General features: G+C 38.5%; 2 protein-coding genes across 5 annotated transcripts in view; one reads left to right on the forward strand and one right to left on the reverse strand.

Moving 5' to 3' along the window:
* The first annotated feature begins 5022 nt into the window (after positions 1–5022).
* On the forward strand, positions 5023–23435 carry Plk4 (polo-like kinase 4). 4 transcript variants are annotated; one of them, NM_001395103.1, is made up of 16 exons: positions 5023–5267; positions 5972–6067; positions 6751–6846; positions 6923–7037; positions 10160–11078; positions 12056–12156; positions 14008–14360; positions 15896–16000; positions 16293–16395; positions 17154–17303; positions 17820–17953; positions 18036–18127; positions 18736–18880; positions 19885–20010; positions 21554–21660; positions 22872–23435. In NM_001395103.1, the coding sequence occupies exons 1-16, from the start codon at positions 5238–5240 to the stop codon at positions 22972–22974; spliced, it is 2775 nt and encodes a 924-aa protein (NP_001382032.1). In that variant the 5' UTR covers positions 5023–5237; the 3' UTR covers positions 22975–23435. The 4 variants fall into 4 exon arrangements, with proteins under 4 accessions (NP_001382032.1, XP_087478347.1, XP_087478345.1 ...); XM_087622221.1 differs by having other exon boundaries at positions 6755–6846; XM_087622219.1 differs by lacking the exon at positions 5023–5267 and adding an exon at positions 5683–5847.
* Mfsd8 (major facilitator superfamily domain containing 8) overlaps positions 18999–23618 on the reverse strand; it is a 31299-nt gene continuing 26679 nt past the window's right edge. Inside the window, exon 13 of the mRNA XM_087626287.1 lies at positions 18999–19086. Coding sequence (XP_087482413.1) covers positions 19017–19086 — 70 coding nt within the window. The 3' untranslated portion in view covers positions 18999–19016. The remainder of the gene's footprint in view (positions 19087–23618) is intronic.

The raw sequence follows: 23618 nt of genomic DNA on the forward strand, positions 1-23618 counted from the left end.
CTCTGCATCTCTTTATTTAAAGTTTCCTGTTTGTTCTTTCTGAGAGAGTAAGTGAAAACACCTTTAAAATCATGTCACCTGCTTAGAATGTACATGTTAAAAACAACTTAAGACCAAAAAAAAACCTAGCTTTACAGTGTACATTTTTCTCTAAAATAAACTTTGGTGGCTTAGTGTCTTGGAAGGAGAGTCCTAATATGAAACTGTCACCTCTTAGATTTCGGAGGAAGAAGCCATTGTTACTAAGCTGTGTAGTGTTACATTACACTACATAGTTTTTTTGTTTTGGTCTGGTGTAGCTTTGGCTGTCCTGAAATTAAACTCACTATATAAACCAGGCTTGCCTCAGAGATCCTCCTGCCTCTGTCTCCTGAATGCTGGGACAAAGGTATGTGCCACCACCACCCAGCCAGAATAGTTTAAAGAAAGTTATGCTAAATTTTCTAGTTCTGGTAAACAGTCTTCCAGTCATCTTCACAACTATTATTACAACCATGTACAAAGAGACTCTACTCTAGTCATTCCTATACAAGGACTTTTGACAGTTTAGTTCTTAGTAACTAGTATTAGTTTTCTTCCTTTTAGAAGAACTATACATTTGATTTCTCAATTCTGTTTGCAATGCAGTACAGAAAACTATAATCAAATGTGACATCTATAAAATAATTTTGGCATAACAGACATGAACAGACATAAGAATGACTTTCAATGTTAATTATAATCTATAAATATCACTTTGGAATTTGACTGGTTCACAAATATATCCACAGAATGTTTGCATATGGAATGATGAAAGCATATAAAACCTTTCCTGTGTATGTAAACTGCATCTTCATACTAGCAAACAAGTAGCAATTGATAATAAATGCAATTCAGTTTTGGATGTCAGTCCACATTGTCAAGAAGTCATGTAATAATAATAAATACATATTCTGCCTGCTCCTTGACCATGAGTTTTGCACACTAGAGGTTTACTGTTTAAGTGTTGACCTTTACTCACTGCATGAAACACTGATGCCAGGTCACTAATCTTCTTAAATAAGGAATTTGCATGACCATTGGTTTTTTAGCAATCTGGCAAGATTTGCAAACTTTCAGGCACTTAATTCTGAAGATTAAGATTCATATGGTAGTTTTTGAGTGTAAATGTGTTAATGGACAAAAGCTTAAGAGTGAAGAAAAGCTTTGGAACTTCTCAGGTTAAGAATAATTTCTGCCCAGGTCCTCTATGACTTGCTGCTCCTGGAGCTGGCAAGGTGGTTCAACCAATAAAAGCACTTGCTATGTGAGCCTGAGGATCTGAGCCTGTTCCCTAGATCTCATGATGGAAGATCTCAAGTGTACAGAATTGTCCTGGCTGCAGCATGCATGTGCATGCACACACACACGTAAAATAAAAAGGAACTGCTGCGCCTGGGGCTGGGGCACATCTCAGAAAAGTATTAATGCAAGCATGTGGATCCAAAGCACCCACTAAAACAACAACAAACAACACTGGGGCTAGTGGCACTGAGGAAGTGGACACAAGAGATCCCTAGAACTTGACCATTTGGCAAGCTACCGGTTTAGTGAGAGACCACATCTCACAGCCAGGTATGGTAGTGCACATCTTCAATCCCAGTACTTGGGAGGCAGAGGAAGGGTACAAAAGCAATTGCTGTTCCTAATAAAATATATGTGTGTTCCTGAAAAGGGAAAATATTAATAAAGGAACAAAAAGAATTGTTCCTGATAAAAAATAAATATAATATATATAGTATTAATCTGGGGGGATTAAGATATCTTGTAAAAAATAAAAGGACGTGTCTCCTCAATCTAGAAAAACATACTATACACTTTAAATTTCCAAGTGATCTCAGCTACAGGGTGGTGTTGGTGATGCACTCCTTTAATCCCAGCACTCAGGAGGCAGAGGCAGGTGGATCTCTTCAACCCGGTTTACAGAGCAAGTTCCAAGACAGCCAGAGCTACACAAAGAAACCCAATCTCAAAGTTTCAGGAAGTGCACATATTCTAAAGCCTTAGATGGGTGAGCTACAGGTGTTTATTCAGTTCAGCTGCTCATCAGTTAAAATTTTGAAAGGGTTTCTTTTAAAAAAAATCTCAAAATATGTAATATAAGAGGAAGATTTTTAGAGGTAAGAATGGACTGTTCTGTTATATGTGTGACCTTAATAATTTATCTTCAACCTTTTCCCCCTTTGGATAAAGAAATAGATTCAAGATGGTTCACACAGCCCAGAAATCTCACAGGCAGCATGACGTCAGCAGGGTGAGCACACTCCACAATGATACTTTTGGCCACCTGTCTAATCTGTCAACAGAGCAGAATAAAAGTGATTTCCTTAGTGATTAGAGATGACAAGAACATTAAATTAATAGAAGTTAACTTAAACCAAATTGCACCACATTGCTAAAAGAATTGAAGCCACATTAAAAAGTCTAGTAGCCAGGTGGATTGCTTATTTTGGTGATGAGCACTAGGGAAACAGAGGCAGGGTGTCCATTAAAATTAAGTATGAAGCCAGTCAGGGCTAAGAGACCTTGTCTTAGCAAATAACAACCTAAACACCAAAAACTACTTTAGTAGGTGTCATACATTTCCCAGTGTGAAGAGTATTTTGTGGCTTATAGAAAGATCAAGAAATGACATAATAGAGGAAAAGTTGTGCTAAGAACATACCAAAAGTGAAAGGCTCAGATAAAAAGTGATTCTACAGTTAAAAAATGTTTCTGGGGGTTGGGGATTTAGCTCAGTGGTAGAGCGCTTGCCTAGCAAGCGGAAGGCCCTGGGTTCGGTCCCCAGCTCCGAAAAAAAGAAAAAAGAAAAAAAAAAGAAAAAAAATGTTTCTGTAAATATGAATAGTAAAAATTAACCATTTAGAGTATAGAGTGCTTTAATTATAGATAATTCAACAGAAATGTAACAGTTCTGACAAAGTCTCAGAACACAGAAAGTAACCGGCAATGAAGTGATAACAGAAGGCAATAAACATATAAAACAAAAAGTAACTGGATGACATGGATTTATATCAATAGTTATGGTCTATTAATGGACTCTGACAAACTTTAAATGCATGTGAAATAGTTCAAAAACAAAGGCCACAAAGTAAAGCCCAGGAATACCGAAGATAGCTTTAAGACTTTTAAGCAACAGTCTAATTCATCTATGAAACTAGATACAGTGGAAAACATCTAAAATCTGGATCTGGAATTCAAGGCCAGCCTGAGATAAACAGCATGACCCTGTGTCAAAATGATTTTATTTGCCTATTAAGGCACTACAAAAGAAATTCTATATTGCAACGTGCTTAAAATTAAATTTCTAGAATGTTAAGTCATGCTGAAATCAGAGTACTTCTATGAATGTAAACATTCCTTGAACTACAAATGAACCCATTAAATTGCAGGTTTCTGTTTTTGATGTGCAGTCATTCCTGTGTGTATGTAAATCACATGTTAATTATAAAATATCTCTTCACACAAAAGTGCAAGCTCCATAGGGCAGGCATATTTGTTTTCAAGCAGCTTTGAGAATGTCAAGCACATAATCAACTTTTTTTGTTTTTTAGATTTTATTTTTATAATGTGAGTATATGTAAGTATAGGTTTGTGTACATGAGTGTCATGCCAATAGAAGCCAGAAGATGGCATCAGAGCCCATGGACTTGGGTAACAGAAGGCAAGCTGACAGCAGGGAGGACTGATGAATATGGCCCTTTCTCCCACAGCAGCAAGCTCTCAATCACTGTGTCATATCTCCAACCCCTGAGAACTGGAACTGGAAAGCATGGGCCAAGCACTTGTGAAATGATGCTTTGTTTGCAGGATAACAATGTGTTCATCTAAATATGTGTGGAGATTGGCTTTAATTTATCTCAAGGATATAACAGTCAAAGAAAATGGTCCCAAATAAGGACCTCACTTAGTCTTTCTAAACTGCCCTTTGAGATCCATTTTTGTTGCCAGACAAACACACACACGCTCCTTCCCCAAGTGCCATTATCTTTGGTTTGCTGTCTTTCCAAACCAGTCTTTTTCCTGTCCTGGAGTCACTGGCATTTCAGGATAACAACCTAGACCTGGATTGTAATACTATTAGGACTTCTGTTTAAAGGAGATAAAACACAGGCAGACTGAGAGATAACACACGATTTCGGGCCTTAAAAACAAGTCATTACTTTTGATCTTTTGCATCTGATTTAAAATCTCAGGACAACTAAGCTTAAAAAAAACCCTGCAGGTTTATTTACTAACAGTTTGTGATTACCTCTTTTCTCTGCTTGTAAAGATCCTTACTACTATTCAAAACAGTTTTCAAGGAAAATAACTTAGCCTAAGTCACATATAATTTGTGAGATTGGTAGCCCAGGTTAACCTGAAACTTGTTACAATCCAAGGACGGACTCAACGAGTGTGTCGCTGTGTCCCAACTTTTAATATTTGCCTGGGCAGGGGATTGCTGGGAGAGAAGGGGCTGGAACCCAAGGATTTGTACGTGCTTGACAAGCATTTTACCACTCAAGTACATCCCCACGCCTTTAAAGCAGAGTCGGTATTTTCGCTATACTATTCATCATCTTAAAGCATCACACATTAATAGCTGTATAAAGGGGAAAAACATAATAGCTGTATAAAGGGGAAAAACTACGAAGGTGTACAAGGTGGGCGGGGCTTATTCTAAGGAAGGTAATCGACTTTACCCCCCCAGGTCAAGTCTAAACACTTATTTGAAAGAATTGTTAGGGAAAGCCAAAGTCCGGAGTATGCTAGGGAAACCCTCTGGTATTGCGCTCTGCTCCCGGCTCTGAAACTGCGTCGTCCTTCAGATCAAAACGTAACCTACCAACTAGAAACATCCACTGTTAGCGTCCGCGTTTTGGTCAGTTTCACACCGACCACTTTCCATCAAACTTGGACCCACTTCCGGACCAGAGCGCGGAAGCCCCTGCCGCGCATGCGCGTCGGTCTCAGCCTCTCAGAAGTGGAGAGTGCTGACGTCACCGCCAGCCTGGCCGGTTCGGAGACCGGCGGGAATTTTTCAAAATGGGAGCATCGATGCGCCGCCCAGGCCTCTGGAGGTACCGAGATAAACTTTCGGTGGCGTTGGCGGCGTCGCCAGCGGCGGCGGCATAGAGAAAGCATCCTGATGGGCGCCAAGACCTGCTGGCTTCTCGGAGCGCTGCCTCGGAGGGACTGCGAGACGGCCGAACCCGGGGCACCGGCGGCTCGGGAACATGGCGGCGTGCATCGGAGAGAGGATCGAGGTGAGGCGGGCGGGCGGGCGCGGAACCGAGGGAAGGTCCGAGTGAGGCGGACTCTGATATTCGGGGACCGACTAAGCTGAGGTGCACCGAGCACTGTGCTGAGGGAAGGTCGGAATACCGCTTGGTACAAACACCGGAGCGGGCGGGCGCAGGCTGAGTTAGTCTGGATGAGGCGCTCGCTCACTCACTGGTGCTCAGTGACACAGGTAATGCGGTGTTCCGCGGGCAGGCGCAGTGACTGGGCAGATTGTGGAGGGACCAGCGAAGCGGCCCGCCCCTGGGAGCCCCGCCCGGAGGGGAGCGCCTGGTACCCAGCAAGTGTGTCGCCAGCTGTGGGCCCCGCCCGGTCCCGGCTCCCCTAGGCGTCGGATTGCCACTCCCGCCTCCAAAGCCGCGCTCCGCCTGCCCCCTCCCCGGGGACGGCGGTTACCGTGGCGGGAGCTGCGGCGGGAGCCTGATGGACCAGAGTTGGGACCCGAGTTAACCAGCTCATTAGAGTCCTTAGCTTCCAACAGGGCTGGAGCTTAGAAAGTCTCTCAGCATCAAGATGCCTTCCACCCCAGACACCTGCATCATCGAGGTGTGGCAGCTTCTTGAACTATGTCCCATTTTCCCCCTGGCCCATTTTACATTCCAGTTCCTACCTAGCTTTCTTGCTTTCTAGTTCTGCGATTCCTCACTTGTAATCTTTAAATTTTTTTAAGGACTTTAAGGTTGGAAATCTACTTGGTAAAGGATCATTTGCTGGTGTCTACAGAGCTGAGTCCATACACACTGGTTTGGAAGTTGCAATCAAAATGGTAAGAAAGTATTAATTATTGTTTCTTCAGTATTTTGCAAGGTACTAAAGAGCAATAGAGGGGTGCTATTCAAAATGCCCACTCTATCTACTAAAGACTGCATGCACCTGCCACCTCCCGCATGTGTGCATATGTAGTAATACATTGCATAATATAATGGATATTCAAAAGACAGTGCTGTTAAGTGCAGCATCTGAATTTAAAGACATTTAAGAGACTCTTAACTTGCTTAAGTGAAGTTTTTATACTTTATAGTGTTCGGGAGACTAATACATTTTGTTGCTATGAATACTTATATGAAAAAGTTAGCAATGTACTTAGAATAATATGCCCATGTGTGGCTGTAGCAGTCCAAGAATATCATTATGGTCAGCCTGTAATCGTGTCTCTGAAGATTTGTAAAAAGGAAAATGCTAAATCCAGGGCCAACCTCTGCTGTCACATAAATGCATTGGACACATTTTGAATGTACTCGGCTAGGTACTCGGCAAGGGTGAGGCACAGATGAGAGTAAATTGACTTCCAAGACCATATAAAAAGGACTTCTTACAATTGTAGATTGTTGTCTGGGCTTAGGGCTACAGCTAGGTGGTAGAGTGTGTTTCTCTAGCATGCACAGGATTCTAGATCAAACTACAGAACCATAAAAATCAAACAAAATAAATCTCTCTTCTTATTTCTAGATAGATAAGAAAGCCATGTACAAAGCTGGAATGGTACAGAGAGTCCAAAATGAGGTGAAAATACATTGCCAGTTGAAACACCCCTCTGTCTTGGAGGTAAGATATAAGGTGTATTACAGTAGTTAAGGAAAGCTGGGTGTTTGTGTAACTGACTGCACCTTCTCTGTTTTAGCTCTATAATTACTTTGAAGATAACAATTACGTATACCTGGTATTAGAAATGTGCCACAACGGAGAAATGAACAGGTACCTAAAGAACAGAATGAAGCCTTTCTCCGAAAGCGAAGGTGGGTGTCCTTTGGGGGTTGGGAGTGGAATTTGTCTCCCTCTTTTTTTCTGTTGGTAAACACTTGACTTTTCAAGATGTGGTTTTGAAAAATGTGCTATTTTATAACATTTAGTAAACATTTTGTTCTGTATTGTTGAGACAAAGACTCTACTATTTTGCCCTTTGACCTGGAATTCACTATATACATGAGGCTGCCCTCAAACTCACAGAGAGCCACCTGCCTCTGCCTCCTGAGTGGTGGGATTAAAAGTGTAAACCACTACACCCAGCTTAGTAATACATATTTAATCTATTTATTTTGAATGTATTGAGTTTTTACCTGCTTGTGTGTCTGTATGCTATATGTGTGCTTGGTACCCTGGGAGTCCAGAGGAAGGCATTAGACTGTCTGGAATCTGATTGTGAGGCACAGTGTGCGTGTTGGGAGTCCAGGTCCTTTGGGAGATCAGCTAGGACTCTTATCCACTGGGCTATCCTTTCAGCCTCGACAATTTCTTTTCTTTTTTTAAGCCTCGTGTCTGAGTGCCTCTGTATATAGGTATGTGCATGTAGTGTAGGTAGCTGCCCCTGCCCATGAGGGGTTAACTTAGATGCTGGGAATAAAGTTTGGGTCCTTTGCAAGAACAGTATGTATTTTTTTAACATGTGTTTATTTTAAACTAAAAAAGGTAACAATTGACAGTAAATCTTTTCAGATCTGGAAAACTGCTTAGAATGTCTTTGACTAATGTTTCCAAATAAACATTGAGAACATTACTGTATATCAGAGGTCTGAAATGCAGAGAACTGTGCTTATTACTTATTACTCAACTTCTGAAAGTATGGAGTGGTTCAGACTACCCAGATGATAATCTTTACAGTGCAGATTTTTAAATGAATATAGCAACAAAGCTTTTTGCCACACCTAATAATTTTCTATGAAATACAAAATGAATTTCAATTTGTCCCCCATTTTCTCTAATCAGATAAGCTCCATGTGTTGTTAAACTACTGACTTTGTGCTTTTTTTTTCTTCCAAACTACAGCTGATACTGCAGATAGAACTAAGGAATATGGGTGTTTGGTTTTGTTTTTAATATCCATTATTCATTTGTATCTTGTGTGTTAAGGTCAGAGGTTTGCTCGAGGGAGTTAGCCATCTCTTTGTATCTGGTGGGTTCTAGTATCAAACTCAGGTTGTCAAACTCGGCTAAAAGCACCTTTACCTGCTGAGCCATCACACTGGCCTGATAGGTCCTTTTATACATTTAAATCTGTTGGACAACAGTTGTTAACACATACTAAATTGTAGAAACATTGGTAAATTTTTTTCTCAAATTCCATTGTTAAAAGTTTATTCTGAGGAAATAATACAGCTGGAGGGGGCAGGTTCTATACATATAGATGTTGGTCACTGTATTTTTCAAAATGCTTCGTAATTTTTATAAACATTTTATTAAGACAATATTTATAAAGAAAAAAATTATCTGTTAGATGAACTAAACTTAAAAACTTGTATATAACCAAAGATGCACTTTTCCCACCAAGTTTAAGACAAAGATGAAAAGAAAGAATCTGCAAAACGGATGATTAATAAGGCTGGGGCTGGATTCAGTGGTAGCACGTTTGATTCAGCACAAAGCCCTAGGCTCCCTGTTTTCCACTAACAAATTAGTGTCTAGTGCATATAACTGAAAAACTCATGTTGAAAAATTAAAGGAGTACCTAAGAGAGGAAGGATAATCCAATAAGAAACTAGAAGATATGAGCAGACTATTTCCTAAGGAGAAGGCTCAAATAGCTAGTAAACATGAAAAGATGCTTAGACTCCAGAGTGGTCACGAGGGTCCTATCAGAGTAATGAAGGGCCGTTTCCACACACTAAATCAGGACTTTTTGATTAATAAGGCCTTTAAAGCTAACTTACCAAGGTATGAAACTAATACATTTTTATGCCTTATAACTGTGTGTTGTGTCTGTGTGTGTCACAGGGAAACTCATGTATAACACAAAAAGTAAACACAAGAATGTTTATATTTTTGTAATCTTGAAACATCAGAAATTACACAAATGTCAATGGCAATTAAGTAAAAATTTTTAGGGGCTGGAGAGGTGGCTCAGAGGTTAAAAGCACCGAGTGTTCTTCCAGAGGACCCTGGTTCAATTCCCAGCAACCACATGGCCGCTCACACCTAATTGTAGCTCCAATCCCTGGGGATCTAGCACCTTCTCAGACATACGTGCAGACAGAACACCAATGGACAAAAATTTTTAAAAATCTATGATATTGTTATAGAAATAACAATGTGCTAAAGAAGGAAAAGTAATGAAACTACTTTGATAATTTTTTTAATATTTTAAAAGCATTATGTGTCTGTAGCTTTATATGTAGTTATACAGAGACATTAAGAAGTATATAAAATGTTTGCAATGGAGGCTGTGCGTAAAGTTCTTCCCTGCAAGTATGAGAACTGGGTTTGGTCCCCAGCACTCATGGAAATGCTTGGGTGAATGTGGCAACCTGCTTATTGTACTTGGTACTCGGAAACTAGAAATAAGATTCCCCCAGGCAGCTCACTAGCTAGACTACTGGAAAGTGATTCTGGATTCAAGAGACTTGCCTCAGTCTGTAAGACGGAAAGCATTTGAGGAAGGCAGCTTATGTCAACCTCTGGCTACCATGCCCACATGTCTACTCAGACAGAAGTAAGCATACACATGTATACTACACATGTCAAGAAGAAATGTTTTTACTAAATACTTTGGGGTAGAGTTTGGAAAACATTAAAGGAATATACTTTTTGCCTTACAAGTAATATGTTTATGAATTGTTTGTAAAATTTAAATTTTTTTGTGTGTGGATATCTGGTTACCTAGCTACTATAAACACTTTCAACTGGTATAAAATTTGGCTTCTCTCAGCTTACAAGTTGAAACAGCAAAGATTAAAAGGAGTGCCTAGTTTTTATAAGGGGAACTAGATAGCATCATATTGATAGAGTGGTGTCTTAGTTGGTAAATCAAAGCCGCAGGCTAGGATTTTAATACTCTGGCATGTATACTAGGTCTTATCAGGTATTCTAGACACTAGATTTCCCAGAAGTTTTGAATTGTTATGTTCTCTTTTTCTCATCCTCGCAGCCAGGCACTTCATGCACCAGATCATCACAGGAATGCTGTATCTTCATTCTCACGGCATACTACACCGCGACCTCACACTCTCTAACATCTTACTTACACGGAATATGAACATAAAAATTGCTGACTTTGGACTAGCAACACAATTGAAAATGCCACATGAGAAGCATTACACCCTGTGTGGAACCCCTAATTATATTTCACCAGAAATTGCAACTCGAAGTGCACATGGACTTGAATCTGATATTTGGTCATTGGGCTGTATGTTTTATACATTACTTATTGGAAGACCACCTTTTGACACTGATACAGTCAAAAACACATTGAACAAAGTAGTATTGGCAGATTATGAAATGCCAGCCTTTTTGTCACGAGAGGCCCAGGACCTTATCCACCAATTACTTCGTAGAAACCCTGCAGATCGGTTAAGTCTGTCTTCTGTGTTGGACCATCCTTTTATGTCACGAAATCCTTCAACAAAGAGTAAAGACTTAGGGACTGTAGAGGACTCAATGGATAGTGGGCATGCCACACTTTCCACAACAATTACAGCTTCTTCCGGAACCAGTTTGAGTGGTAGCCTACTTGACAGAAGAAGACTTTTGGTTGGTCAACCACTTCCAAATAAAATTACTGTATTTCAAAAAAATAAAAATTCAAGTGACTTTTCTTCAGGAGATGGAAGTAATTTTTGTACTCAATGGGGAAATCCAGAACAAGAAGCTAATAATAGGGGGCGGGGAAGAGTAATTGAAGATGCAGAAGAAAGGCCACATTCTCGATACCTTCGCAGAGCTCATTCCTCTGATAGATCCAACCCTTCTAATCAGTCTCGAGCAAAAACATACTCAATAGAGCGGTGTCACTCAGTAGAAATGCTTTCAAAGCCCAGAAGATCATCACTGGATGAAACTAAACACAGGTATTCACCCACCAAGAGCAATGTCAATGTTTTTAACTTCATTAAAAATGAACAGCCAATAGTTGTGGATATTTTGAAAGATCTTATAATGAACAAGCAGTATAAGGATTATCTTTCAGAAGCATTTTGATTAACATTGTATTAGCACAAATAAAAAGCTGCATCCAAACAAGGTTGTGGCATAAATACCTAGGTGTTTGTTTCCCTTACAGAAATAGAATTACAAGTTTGATCCAGGTGTGGTAGGTAGTACGTGTCTGTATTCCTAGAACTTGGGAGGTACAGGCAAAAAGGATCATGCTAAAGGATCATGTCCAGTCTATAGGACAGCAAGTTTTAGGCTTGTCTGTTTTCAAAACAAAAAGGGTTTTAAGTTGTTAGCGTTGATTATGGTCTCTTATGTGCACATAAGCTGGTTAGATACAGCTCATTGGGAGAGCAGTGGCTTAGCATGCATAGTGCCCTCATGTCAGTCTTCAGCACTGCAAAAAAAAAGTGTTGGTGTTCATGAGTGTAAGTTTGTAGGCTAGGTTGTTATTTGGAGCTGACCGCTGGCTGAACACAGTATTTATAAACAAGTCTGCTCACTAAAGGACTAGTAGCTGTATGTAGAGGGAAGCTGGTGCTGAGTAAGGAGGTGTGACACTGACTGCTTCTGATAGGAACACTAATTTTCTTGCCTAATTGTTTGAATTATATGCTTATAAAAGGATAGTAGGCATACAGTGGTGCTATTATAGTGAGTAACATTTTGGTATTGGAATTTTAGAGAGGCTTCTACAAATACTGTTTTTAAAGTTATTCTAAAATTCAGGTATTTAAATACAAGGTTCTGCCGTAAAATGTTTAGGAACTGGGAATTCTCTGACATAGAATGCATATTCAGTGTGTATGTGTGTATGCAGCTCTGGGTTCTCTCCCCAACCCTTCCTTCTCTAATAGTTGGTTTATGGGATTTTTTTTTTCCCCCTCTTTAGTTCCAATCATCATTGTCTAGGGAAAACTCCTTTTCCATTTGCAGACCAGACACCTCAGATGGAGATAGTACAACAGTGGTTTGGGAATCTGCAAATGAATGGTGAGTTTTTAATGGAGAGTATTTAATTAAAATGTAATAACCTGGAACCCACAAACATTGCAGTTTTCTACTTCAATCTAAGAAAACCATTACTTGAGATTTGGAATATTTACGCTTTCTACTCCTTAATATTAATGTATCTAATTAGTTTGTTAAGTTTTCATTATAAATAGGAAGAAAGCTATTTATACATGAGCAGATTGTGTGCAGAACTTGGTTTCATAGCTCCTCAGTGATTAGGCAGAAGAGGCAGGGTTCTTATGTAGTTCTAGCTCAGGCTAGATGCTGATGCCTTCTGTTCACTCGATGCCTATGCCAAAGCAGCTGTTATTGGTGCACAGAAAGTCATCCAAAGATGCCTAACTTTACTTGTAAGAAGCTGGTGTGAAAATTTTAGTCCTCATATTGAAACCTAAACGTTTTAAGTGGGTATCCCTAGGTCATTATTAATAATGTGGAGATTAAGTATCCCCCATTAATGACTAACACAGAAGGTGGATGGGAAATAATAGTGGGAATTAGAAGGCAGCATCTGGAGGAGGAGATCGTCTTTCACCACATACTGTGTTGTCTGTGGAGTGTTGAGGTGTGGCTCTCATTAAGCAGAGTTGTTATATCTTGTCAAGGAGTCTGTTTTCCTGCTTGAAAGACATGTTTTGAGTTTCACAGGTCTGAAAGGAAATTAATCTGACCTTCTATATTGGTTAGTGGTTTTTTTTTTCAACTACAAAACTGCCTTATATATTAATTAGTCTTGCATTCTTATACTTATTTGTTTACAGGTTATTTTAATTTGGTAATATGGGCTTTTCTGAGATAAAAAAACCCTTTATATAAATAATTTACTCATTCTATTCTAATTGTAAAGTACTTTGCTTGATACAAAATATTTTCCCTTATAATTAGAATGCGAGGACAAGAAGCTTTACAAGTTATTTAGGAATACATTGTTATGAAAATTCTGAAAGTTTAATACTAAAAATCTACAGTTCTATGTAACTGATCATTTAAGACCTTTGGAAAAAAATAATAGCAGCAGGCTGTGGTGGCCATGCCTTTAATTAGGCCACTTGGGAGGCTGAGGCATAGGGATCATGATTTTATGATCTCAGCACCAGCCAGGCTGCATAAGGGAGACCTTGTCTCAAAAAAGAAATAAGGTAATTACAGTTTACCCTAGAGAGTTTCATGTCATTAAATTATTTATATGTAGGTACAAATACATTTGTAGTAGTAATTATTATTGTAAGGAGATGGGATAAACAGTTCTTGGCTTAAAAAGGTTTACATATTTTCTTTCTTAGATTGGGACTTTTGATGAACATGGACTTGCCTTAGAATGAGTAACTTCTTTTTGCCTTGATTAAAATTTTGATTTTATACTAGTACATTTTCATAACCATAAGGATACTAAGTTTTTCTTCAACCTCACTTTAAATGTTCCATTAACTACTTTTATCTTTATTTAAAAAGTTAAGAGCTCATTTACTTAATATATAAGGTATATAATAGTGTTATGTATAGTAAACTAGTTATTGTAGAAGAAATTTGCATCTGTCAAGATAATTACATATTTCCCCCACTTAGTAAGAACAGCTACAATTTACTGATTTAAATAAAGAGACTTTGAAATATAATACATTAATGTTTATAACTGATATTTTCTGTTTTAAAAAAGGTGGTAGTGTAGAGCTGGGCATGGTGTACATAGTAAATTCCAGGACAGCCAGGGCTTCATAGGAAGGCCCAGTCTTCAAACTCTGCCCCTCCAAATGCTATTAGAATCAGCACATTTATGCTACAGTTTACTAAACTGCTTTTTTTTTTTAATGTATGTTTTATCTCCTTTAGGAGAAACTAGTGAGCACAACACCATTAGCCCAAACAGAGATTTCCAGGACTATCCTGATGTGCAGGACACATTAAGAAATACTTGGACTGACACAAGAGCCAGCAAGAATTCCGATAATTCTGCTAACGTTCATCCTGCAAAGCAGCTGAGTACCATGAAATACATGACTGCACATCACCATAAACCTGAGATCATGCAGCAAGAGCTGGCCATACATCCTCATTCTGAACAAAACAAGAGTAGAAGTATGGAGTCAACATTGGGTTACAGGAAACCTACCTTAAGAAGCATTACCTCTCCTTTGGTTGCTCACAGACTAAAACCAATCAGACAGAAAACCAAAAAGGCTGTGGTATGTCAGTTATTTTTCTAAGTTACTATTTGATGTTTTCTTTAGAATAAAATTCTTGAGTGTGATCTTTTTGATGTTTATGATATCTCTGGAATATGAGGTATTCTATAAACAACATGAGGGGGAGAAATTGAACATTCATGGAAAATAGCATAGTTTCTCTCTGATTTTAAGAAGGTAGTATTCGGACTGTGTGTGTGTGTGTGTGTGTGTGTGTGTGTGTGTGTGTGTGTGTGTGTGTGTGAGAGAGAGAGAGAGAGAGAGAGAGAGAGAGAGAGAGAGAGAGAGAGTGTGAGTGTTTCTGGTAGGTAATCCAGGACTGCCTCGAAGTGTCCTGCCTCTGCCTCATGAATGCTGGGATTGCAGGTGTACCCTAGCCTGGTGCTCCCTCTAGCTTTGTAAGAATGGCAAGTTGAAAGACTATACAGGGACTGACCCTGGACTCTGACCTCATAGGTAGCAATGAATATCCTAGTAAGAGCACCAGTGTAAGGGGAAGCCCTGGGTCCTGCTAAGACTGAACCCCCAGTGAACTAGACTGTTGGGGGGAGGGCGGCAATGGGGGGAGGGGGGAGGGGAACACCCTTAGAGAAGGGGAGGGGGGAGTTAGGGGGATGTTGGCCCGTAAACCGGGAAAGGGAATAACACTCGAAATGTAAATAAGAAATACTCAAGTTAATAAAAAAAAAAAAAAAAAAAGAATGGCAAGTTGATTCTCATAAGCTTGGAACTCTTACATTATTGATGCTTTTTAATGTATTTATTTTTGAGTCTGTTTTACCTGTGTATATGTATAAGCACTCCATGCTAGTCTGGTACCCAGGGAGGCCAGAAAAAGACATTAAGTTCCTTGGCATTGTAATTACAGTCAGTTATGAGCTACCATATGACTCTGGGAACTGATTCAAGGCCTCTGAAAGAGCAATAAGTGCTCTTAATCACTGAGCCACCTCTCTAAACCCTAAATTATATTTAAAAATAGTTCAATGAAAATATTTTAAAATATTGCCTATGTACTTTATTAAATATTTATACTTGCAGCTGTGACTTGACATTTAATATTAGCCCTTTGGTTTAGCTTCAGTTTCTACATTTAATTTCATTTCAAGTCAAGAGTAAGCTAAAAATAGAGCTTTTTAAAACACGAGAAGCAGTCTACTCTTCTGTGTTAAGTTAGTGAGCAGATGTGAAGACAATAGCTTGTTTGTGGTTCCGTCTTTGTCCTGCTCCCTCCTTGTCTCCATGTCATGTAATCTTGCCTTTGTTTGGTCACATTGTCTTCAGCGTCCCTGCACCCACCCACCTTCTGCTTGCTTCTTGCTCATTGGTTAGCATTTCACACTTGACTATACTCTCTCACCTCTATGCCTTCTGTCTCACAGCCCCACCCAAGTGCAGTCTCTATTCTAGACTGCCAACGGGAGGCAGCAGTTGGAGTTTGTTATTCCTGCTATGGTTGAGTACTTTTCCCTTTTAAGGAGTATGTCCCAGAAGTGTTCTAAAACAACACTTTGTTGATTTCTCTGTTTCTCTAGGTGAGCATCCTTGATTCAGAGGAGGTGTGTGTGGAGCTTCTAAAAGAGTGTACATCTGAAGGACATGTGAAAGAAGTTCTTCAGATATCTAGTGATGGGACTACGGTAGTGTACTAATTTTATTAACTTGTAATTTCAGGTGTGGCTTTAAACATTTGGTATTCAGTTCTTTTTACAATATGATATTTAATCTATCTTTGAAATTTATAAACTGAAAAATGAAAATAATTATTACTAGTAATAAGATTAAATTTTTAGCTTAAATACTTTTATTGCTTTTAGAAACTATTTTAATATTTTCCTTAAAATTAATGTTTAAATTAATGTTTAACATAGAATCTTTAACAAGCAATAATACTTAATGACTATAATTAGAAGTTTTAATTTTTTTAATCAGATCACCGTTTATTACCCAAATGATGGAAGAGGCTTTCCTCTTGCTGATAGACCACCCTTGCCTACTGACAACATCAGCAGGTACAGCTTTGACAGTTTACCAGGTATGTACATTAGTGAGCAGGAGATGGGCTGAGATCATAGGTTTACATACACATTTATTCTGATTTTTGGATATAGTAAGTTGTAGCAGGTAAGTTATAACTACCTTGGTTTCAGTTGCGCTACCATTCAAATTCATGTACTTAGTGTCTGGGAAGATCTGGTGTATCTTATTACTCCGCTGTTTATGGTATGTTACCATGAACCTCTTAGGTAAAAACTAGCTCTGAGGGGTTGGGGATTTAGCTCAGTGGTAGAACGCTTAAGCGCAAGGCCCTGGGTTCGGTCCCCAGCTCCGAAAAAAAGAGCCAAAAAAAAAAAAAAAAAAACTAGCTCTGGGTTAGGGCGCTTGCCTAGGAAGCGCAAGGCCCTGGGTTCAGTCCCCAGCTCCGAAAAAAAGAACCAAAAAAAAAAAAAAAAACTAGCTCTGAAGGAACATTCGAACTATAGCCTATGTTCTTGCTTAGTTATTGGTCCACCCAGAATCATCAAAAATTTTACTATAAAGTATAAATTATTTACTATATAGTAAATTTTACTATAATTTTCACTTTTGAAATGAAAGTAATTTATAGGAATTAGTAACTGTCTCCTAGAGCAGAAGCTCTGAGAAGCTGAGTTGGAAGAGTAACTACTGAATAGCACATCTTGGTTGAAGTAACTTTCAGAAAGAAGGAAGTCTGTCTGACCTTAGTAGGGATTGGAACTGTATGTTTAGTTGACTCTTTCTTCATTAATTAGGTATGTTTTTCCTCTTTAGAAAAATACTGGCGGAAATATCAGTATGCTTCCAGATTCATTCAGCTTGTAAGGTCCAAAACTCCCAAAATCACTTACTTTACAAGATATGCTAAATGTATTTTGATGGAAAATTCTCCTGGTGCTGATTTTGAAGTTTGGTTTTATGATGGTGAGTGTACTTCATGTGATCCAAAGTTACTGCCAAACCCGGGCTCATCAGCAATCCCAGTGTGATCTAGTCTGTGCTCTCTGCTTAGCTCCTTATCAGTCTTTGGTATAAACACTGCATGAAAAGCAGTATCCCATCTTACTTGAAACCCACACTCGAGTTTTGACAGCTAAAATGTGACAAAAGATAGGGTTTACCAGACAGTCCCTTGGGGCATTCTGTAAAGTTGAGTTGGTTTACCTGTGTCTTTCCATGAACAGTTCCTATGTATACACACAGCACGTGATTACAGCTGTCTCTGCTACTCCGTATATGGACAATGCCTTTGTGTGGCGTCAGATCAGATATATGCCAAGAGGGAAATGATGGCTTACATTTGTGGAATATTGAGTACCATTTTACCAATGGTCAATAAATGAATGTAAATAATTTGTCATCCATTGTATACTAATATAATAATTAAATGAAGGAATAATAAAAGAACTGATAGCAAATGGTTTTTTACTTAATTTTCAGGAGCCAAAATACATAAAACAGAAGATGTAATTCACATAATTGAAAAAACTGGGTTATCTTACACTTTAAAAAATGAGAATGACTTTACCAGCTTGAAAGAGGAAGTAAAAATCTATATGGACCATGCCAATGAGGTATGTATCTGTACTTGATCCAGTTAACAATCACATGTTAAAGCAATGAACTGTTGACAGGAGGCAGTCTTCTCTGTAATAGGGTCACCGTACTTGCTTGGCACTGGAATCTGTAATCTCTGAAGAGGAAAAAAGAAGCAGGGGCTCTTCATTCTTCCCAATAATTGTAGGAAGGTAAGAGCTTAAAATTTCTAACAATGGCTAAAATCTTTAAGATTGAGTCTGGTCACTTCCTTGTAAATGATATTTAGAATTGCACCATGGTGACACCCCATAATCCTGGCAGCTACAAGATAGAGGCAGGAGGAACTGGGGCCACCCCATTTCAAAACAGCTACAAAAGCTAGTGAGATGGCTTGATGCTTGCTACTAACCTAAGCTCTATCCCTGAAACCCACATAAAAATTGAAGAACACTTATACCAGACTTCATTTTCTGACCTCTAGAAACATATGTGTGCCTATGCATGTGGGGCATATGCGTGTGGGGCATATGCGTGCCTATATTCCCACACCATTCACACAGACGTAGGTAGTAAATAAAGTTTAAATTTAAAAATTTCAGTAGCCAGGCCTGGTGGCCCACACCTTTAATTTCAACACTGCATTGGCAGAACCAAGTGGATCTCTGTGTAGTGAGTTTCTGTGTCAAACACACACATACACACACACACACACACACACACACACACACACACACACACACACACACACATCTAAATAAGTACTTAGTTCTCTTGTAAAGCTTTGAGAAGCTATATCAGGATATTCTCTTTTCTTCAGAAAACCTGGTACTACTAGTTCACCTAAAGCCTTATCACCACCTCCTGTGGACCCAGGCTACTCAAAGGGAGAGCAAGCATCATCAAGCAGATTGAGCGCGAATAGTGCGGCTTTCCCAACACAGACACCAGTACTCAGTCCTTCTGTAAGTAAATACGTGTCACATACTTTAGACCCTGAAGTGAGTGCCTCGGGTCCTTTTATTAAGAAGTGAAGCTATGGGGCTGGAGATCTGGCTCAGTGGTTAAGAGCACCAACCTGCTCTTCCAGAGGTCTCGAGTTCAATTCCCAGCAACCACACGGTGGCTCACAACCATCTGTAATGGGATCCGATGCCCTCTTCTGGTGTGTCTGAAGACAGATACAGTGTATTCATATAAATAAAATAAATCTAAAAAAAAAAAAAGAAGAAGTAGTAGTGAAGCTATACGTTGGTAATCTCAGTTGTAAGATATATGCTCAAGGTCCATAGGTTAGATTCCAATGTCACCCAGAAAAATAAAAACACCACTTACTATTCAGTCGTACTGAGCTACTTTGCCTGAATAAACTAAAGGTCCTTGCACACGCTGTCAGCTGCCTCATGGCTCATGGAAAAGTTACTAGATTTCCTCAGTGAACTGTCATTGCAGTAAAGACTATGTGAATATGCAAGAATACAGTGCTCAGGAACTATACATACTAGTGTATGTGTATGTACTCACACGTATGCGTGTTTGCCGTCTTTACCTACAAGAATAGCTTAAGGGGAAAGAAAGGGAAAGAAATTTACAAGTATCCCCGTTTACTGTGTTGAGTTGGCACTGTACAGAAATTAACAGCCATATTGGTGTAGAAATGTTGAACTTAAGTTTTTTCCATTTGTACAGGGGTAACACACTGTATTAAATATGTAAGGTCTTATCTACGTGGGTTTGATTACAAAAACTAATAAAGTATTCTCTAAATTAAAAAAAAAAGGAAAGAAATTTACTAAAATGAGAACAGAAGGCATGATTTGGTCTTTTTCATTTTTATTTTGAGCAATGAGGTTGGTATTTTTAGAATTTTTGCTTTGAGAATACGTAACATCATGAAGCAATCCTGTACTTTTACTAAAGTGACTTATGAATGTGCTAAGGAATGTCTTCTCCCCCTTATGGTTTGAAGGCTGTGACAGTGGAAGGACCTGGCCAAACAGCAGCTACTACAGGAACAAGCATCTCTTCAAGTCTTCCTAAATCAGCACAGCTTTTGAAATCTGTTTTTGTGAAAAATGTTGGTTGGGCTACACAGGTGAGACATTTCTAAGAAAGTAATTTTCTCTCTGCAAACCTCTTGATTAAACTATTAGCCAATAATATAAATTATTTTAATGATTTCTGTTTTCTAGGAAGTGTGTGTGCGTACATTTTTTTACATTGGTTATATTCCCAAAATTTTAGCTTTTTCTAATTGATATATATCAAAGCTTCTAATGTTGATATGAGATGTAGATGATGTCATGATAAGAGTTGTGCAGAATAGAGAATGATGTCTAGGGCATTAAAAATGGTAAAAACTAAATCAACATTGAATTCTCATAGTTTTATTCAGTGTTTATACATTTATATTGTGTGTGTCCTCAGAAGGTGTGAAGCATGAAGACTTCATTTTTACTTTATAGTTAAAGAAATTTCACTCTAGTACTTCATGGTACTTGGTGACATTTGTTGAGGACTGCCTGCTGTACAGTCCTGTTTCTCACATACATTGTTGAGTTTATATACCCTTTTAAAGACAATAAAATTACATCCCTTTATGGTAGATTGATTTGCATACTCTTGCGGCAAGTGTATCTGTTCTGGTGTAAATACAGGACTGTCTGTGTCTGAAGGCTATGATGTTTTCTTACCTACCACATCTTTCCATTTATAGCAGCACAAAGGCAAGTTTCAGTAGAAATAACACAGGGGAGCTTTTGTCATTTCTTAGACCTATCTTGGGGAGAAATGCTTTAATGGGGGAAAAAATCAAAACCCTAATTCAGTGGATAATTTCAAATAACCAACTTTATTGAGAGTTTTTAATATTATGATGCCTTAGCCACTAGAGGAATGATCTGAATAGGAAGTGGGGAGCATGAGTATTTTCAATACTAAGATCTTTTCTAACCCCAGTCTGTAGATACGGGCAGCAGTTTTTTAAAAGCTGTATTGAGTCTGGGAGTGATCACCCAAGCCTAGAATCCTGGTATTTAGGAAGCAGAAGTAGGAGTTAAGTCATTGCCAGTATTGGCTATGTAGTGAGTGAGACCCTATCAAAATGTGGAGCTGGAGAGATGGCTCCATGATTAAGAGCACTTGGTACTCTTGCAGAGGACCCAAGTTATTCCTACATGATTTGTAATTCCAGTTGTAGGGAATCTGATGCCCTCTTCTGGCCTCTTCAGGTGTTGTGAGCAAGTTGTACAGAAGTTGTACAAGAAAAAATAACTAAGTGTGATGTGTGCCTTTAATCCCAGAACTCTTTTTTTTTTTTTTTTTTTTTTTTTTTTTTTTTGGTTCTTTTTTTCGGAGCTGGGGACCGAACCCAGGGCCCTGCGCTTCCTAGGTAAGCGCTCTACCATTGAGCTAAATCCCCAGCCCCAATCCCAGAACTCTTAAGGTGAGGCAGGTAGAACTCTGAGTTAAGACCAGTTAGTTCTATATACGGAGACACTGTTTCAAAAAGGTGGGGGAACCCCAAACACTAAATGAACAAATGAAGCAAAACTGTATAGAACATTTTTTAAGTGAGCCCTTAAAAACCATCAAGTTGTCTTCTGTATAGTCATTTTCTATGCTGCTTTCTTTTCTAGCTAACTAGTGGAGCTGTGTGGGTTCAGTTTAATGATGGGTCACAGTTGGTTGTCCAGGCAGGAGTATCTTCCATCAGTTATACATCACCAGACGGTCAGACAACTAGGTAAGCTCTAACAGCACTGGGTGGATTCAGTGCTTGCTCTCATTTTGTGCTTGAAATAAATGACTTAATAAATACAATATTTTAATAATTTACTTATACTATTCATTACTTTTAACTGTTCATAACCTTTAGTAGCCTTTAATATAAATGTCATGGTTATCTATATGAATAATCTACCCATAATCAACTCAAGTGATAGGATTTCTTTGTAACCCTTATCATTCAATGGCCTAATTAGGTTGACTCTTTTCAGAATAGACTTATAAAAGTAAAATAAATGATTTACTTAAAGAACATGGAGGAGCCAGGTACTTGGGAGAGAAAGAGGGGTAGGTGGATTTTTGTGAGTTCAAAGCCAGCGTGATCTGTATGACTTCCAGGCTAGCTAGGGGCTATATAGTGAGACTTCTGTACCAAAAAATAAACACAGAAAGGCCCTAGCGGGCTGAAGAGATGGCTCAGTTGCTTAAACCTTCCTTTGCAAACATGAGGACATTTGTTCAGGGCCCCAGCACCCATGAAAAAGGCAAGGCAGTGTGCACTATACTGGGGAACTGGGGACAAGAGGATCCTTGGCTCACTGGCTGGCCAATCTAGTCAACTTCAGTTTCATTGAAAAACACTGTGTGAAACTAAAAGGTAGAAAGTGATTGAAGAAGACACTTAACATTGACCTCCAGCTGGATGTGGTAGTGTACATCCTGTTAGTAGGAGTTAGTAGGATTATGTGAGACCCTGTCTCAAAAGTCTAAATTAACTATAGAAACTTGGTTATTTTCCCCAAATAAAAGTTGTGTCTTTTAAAAGCCTTGTTAACAGTTTGGTTTTTATTTCTGCTAAGCAGTGAACCTCAGCCCTCTCAGATGCTATGTAAACCCTCTAACTGAAATGTATAACCCAGCACTGACAGACATCTTTGAAGGCAAATCACACTAGTCTTTCCAACTTACAAGTGCTGTCTCTGAGTATTCAACTAATGATAGATCAAAGTATTTGTTTCTTTAAAAGTAACCTAAAATTATGCTTGTACAAAAACTATCAAAGTGTTGTTTTTTTGAAAGAAACCAATTGAGCATGCTTCAGTTGATTTGGAATCCTAGGAAGTGTATTTATTGTTTTCTTGATGTATATCTCTTATCATTATAGGATTACTGGGAAATAGGCTTTTGAGTATTAAGGTCCAAGTAATGAAGTTCTATTTTTCTGCTTAGGTATGGAGAAAATGAAAAATTGCCTGAATACATCAAACAGAAATTGCAATGTCTTTCTTCCATCCTTCTGATGTTTTCTAATCCAACTCCTAGTTTTCAGTAATTTAAGTCTTGGATGTCTATATTTAATAAATGATTTTTTGCTTGGCTTTCAAGTAAGTGATTTTTTTTAAATTTACTTTAACTTCAGAAAGCCTTTCTATTAAACAGAATTTTAATCTACACCATTAAAAAATATACTAAGAAAACAATAAAATTATAGTTACCAAATACAGTGGTCATAAAGCTAATTTTGCTCCAAGCATGTAATCCTTCAGACTTTTGTGCTCCTATACTTGTATTGAACTAAGTTGTGTGTGGCGTGTTTTTTTATTTTCTTTTTTAATAAGACATTGAGAATCATGGACAAAACATGCTAGTTTTACCATTTTGAATATGTAAATATTGTATGTATAAGCAATATGTAAACGTGTATATTTTATATTTATTTTTATAGCACTTGTGTCTGATAAGATTTCTGTAAACACATTTTATAAAATAAACACAGTTGTAAGTTTTCCTTAACTTGGTTGATTTGGTTAATTACTTGTTTTAAATATTAGATAAGTTACCATAAATTCATTCTTAAATTGTGTTTGCTACTTAGGAATAGTGCCATCCTCACACCCACCCCTTTTTGAGACTGGTCTTTTATTGATTTAACCCACGCGCTGTCTTTTCCATCATCCCTCCACTAGGAGTTCCTGC

This window comes from Rattus norvegicus, chromosome 2 (genome assembly GCF_021556685.1).
Source record: "Rattus norvegicus strain SHRSP/BbbUtx chromosome 2, alternate assembly SHRSP_T2T, whole genome shotgun sequence".
Classification (NCBI taxonomy): domain Eukaryota; kingdom Metazoa; phylum Chordata; class Mammalia; order Rodentia; family Muridae; genus Rattus; species Rattus norvegicus.

Coding starts and splice junctions, on each gene's coding strand:
- Plk4 (XM_087622219.1), top strand. CDS start 5,815: ATGCCTTCCACCCCAGACACCTGCATCATCGAG. Junction 6,847..6,922: donor AACACCCCTCTGTCTTGGAG/GTAAGATATAAG, acceptor TCTCTGTTTTAG/CTCTATAATTACTTTGAAGA. Junction 17,304..17,819: donor TGAAGTTTGGTTTTATGATG/GTGAGTGTACTT, acceptor CTTAATTTTCAG/GAGCCAAAATACATAAAACA.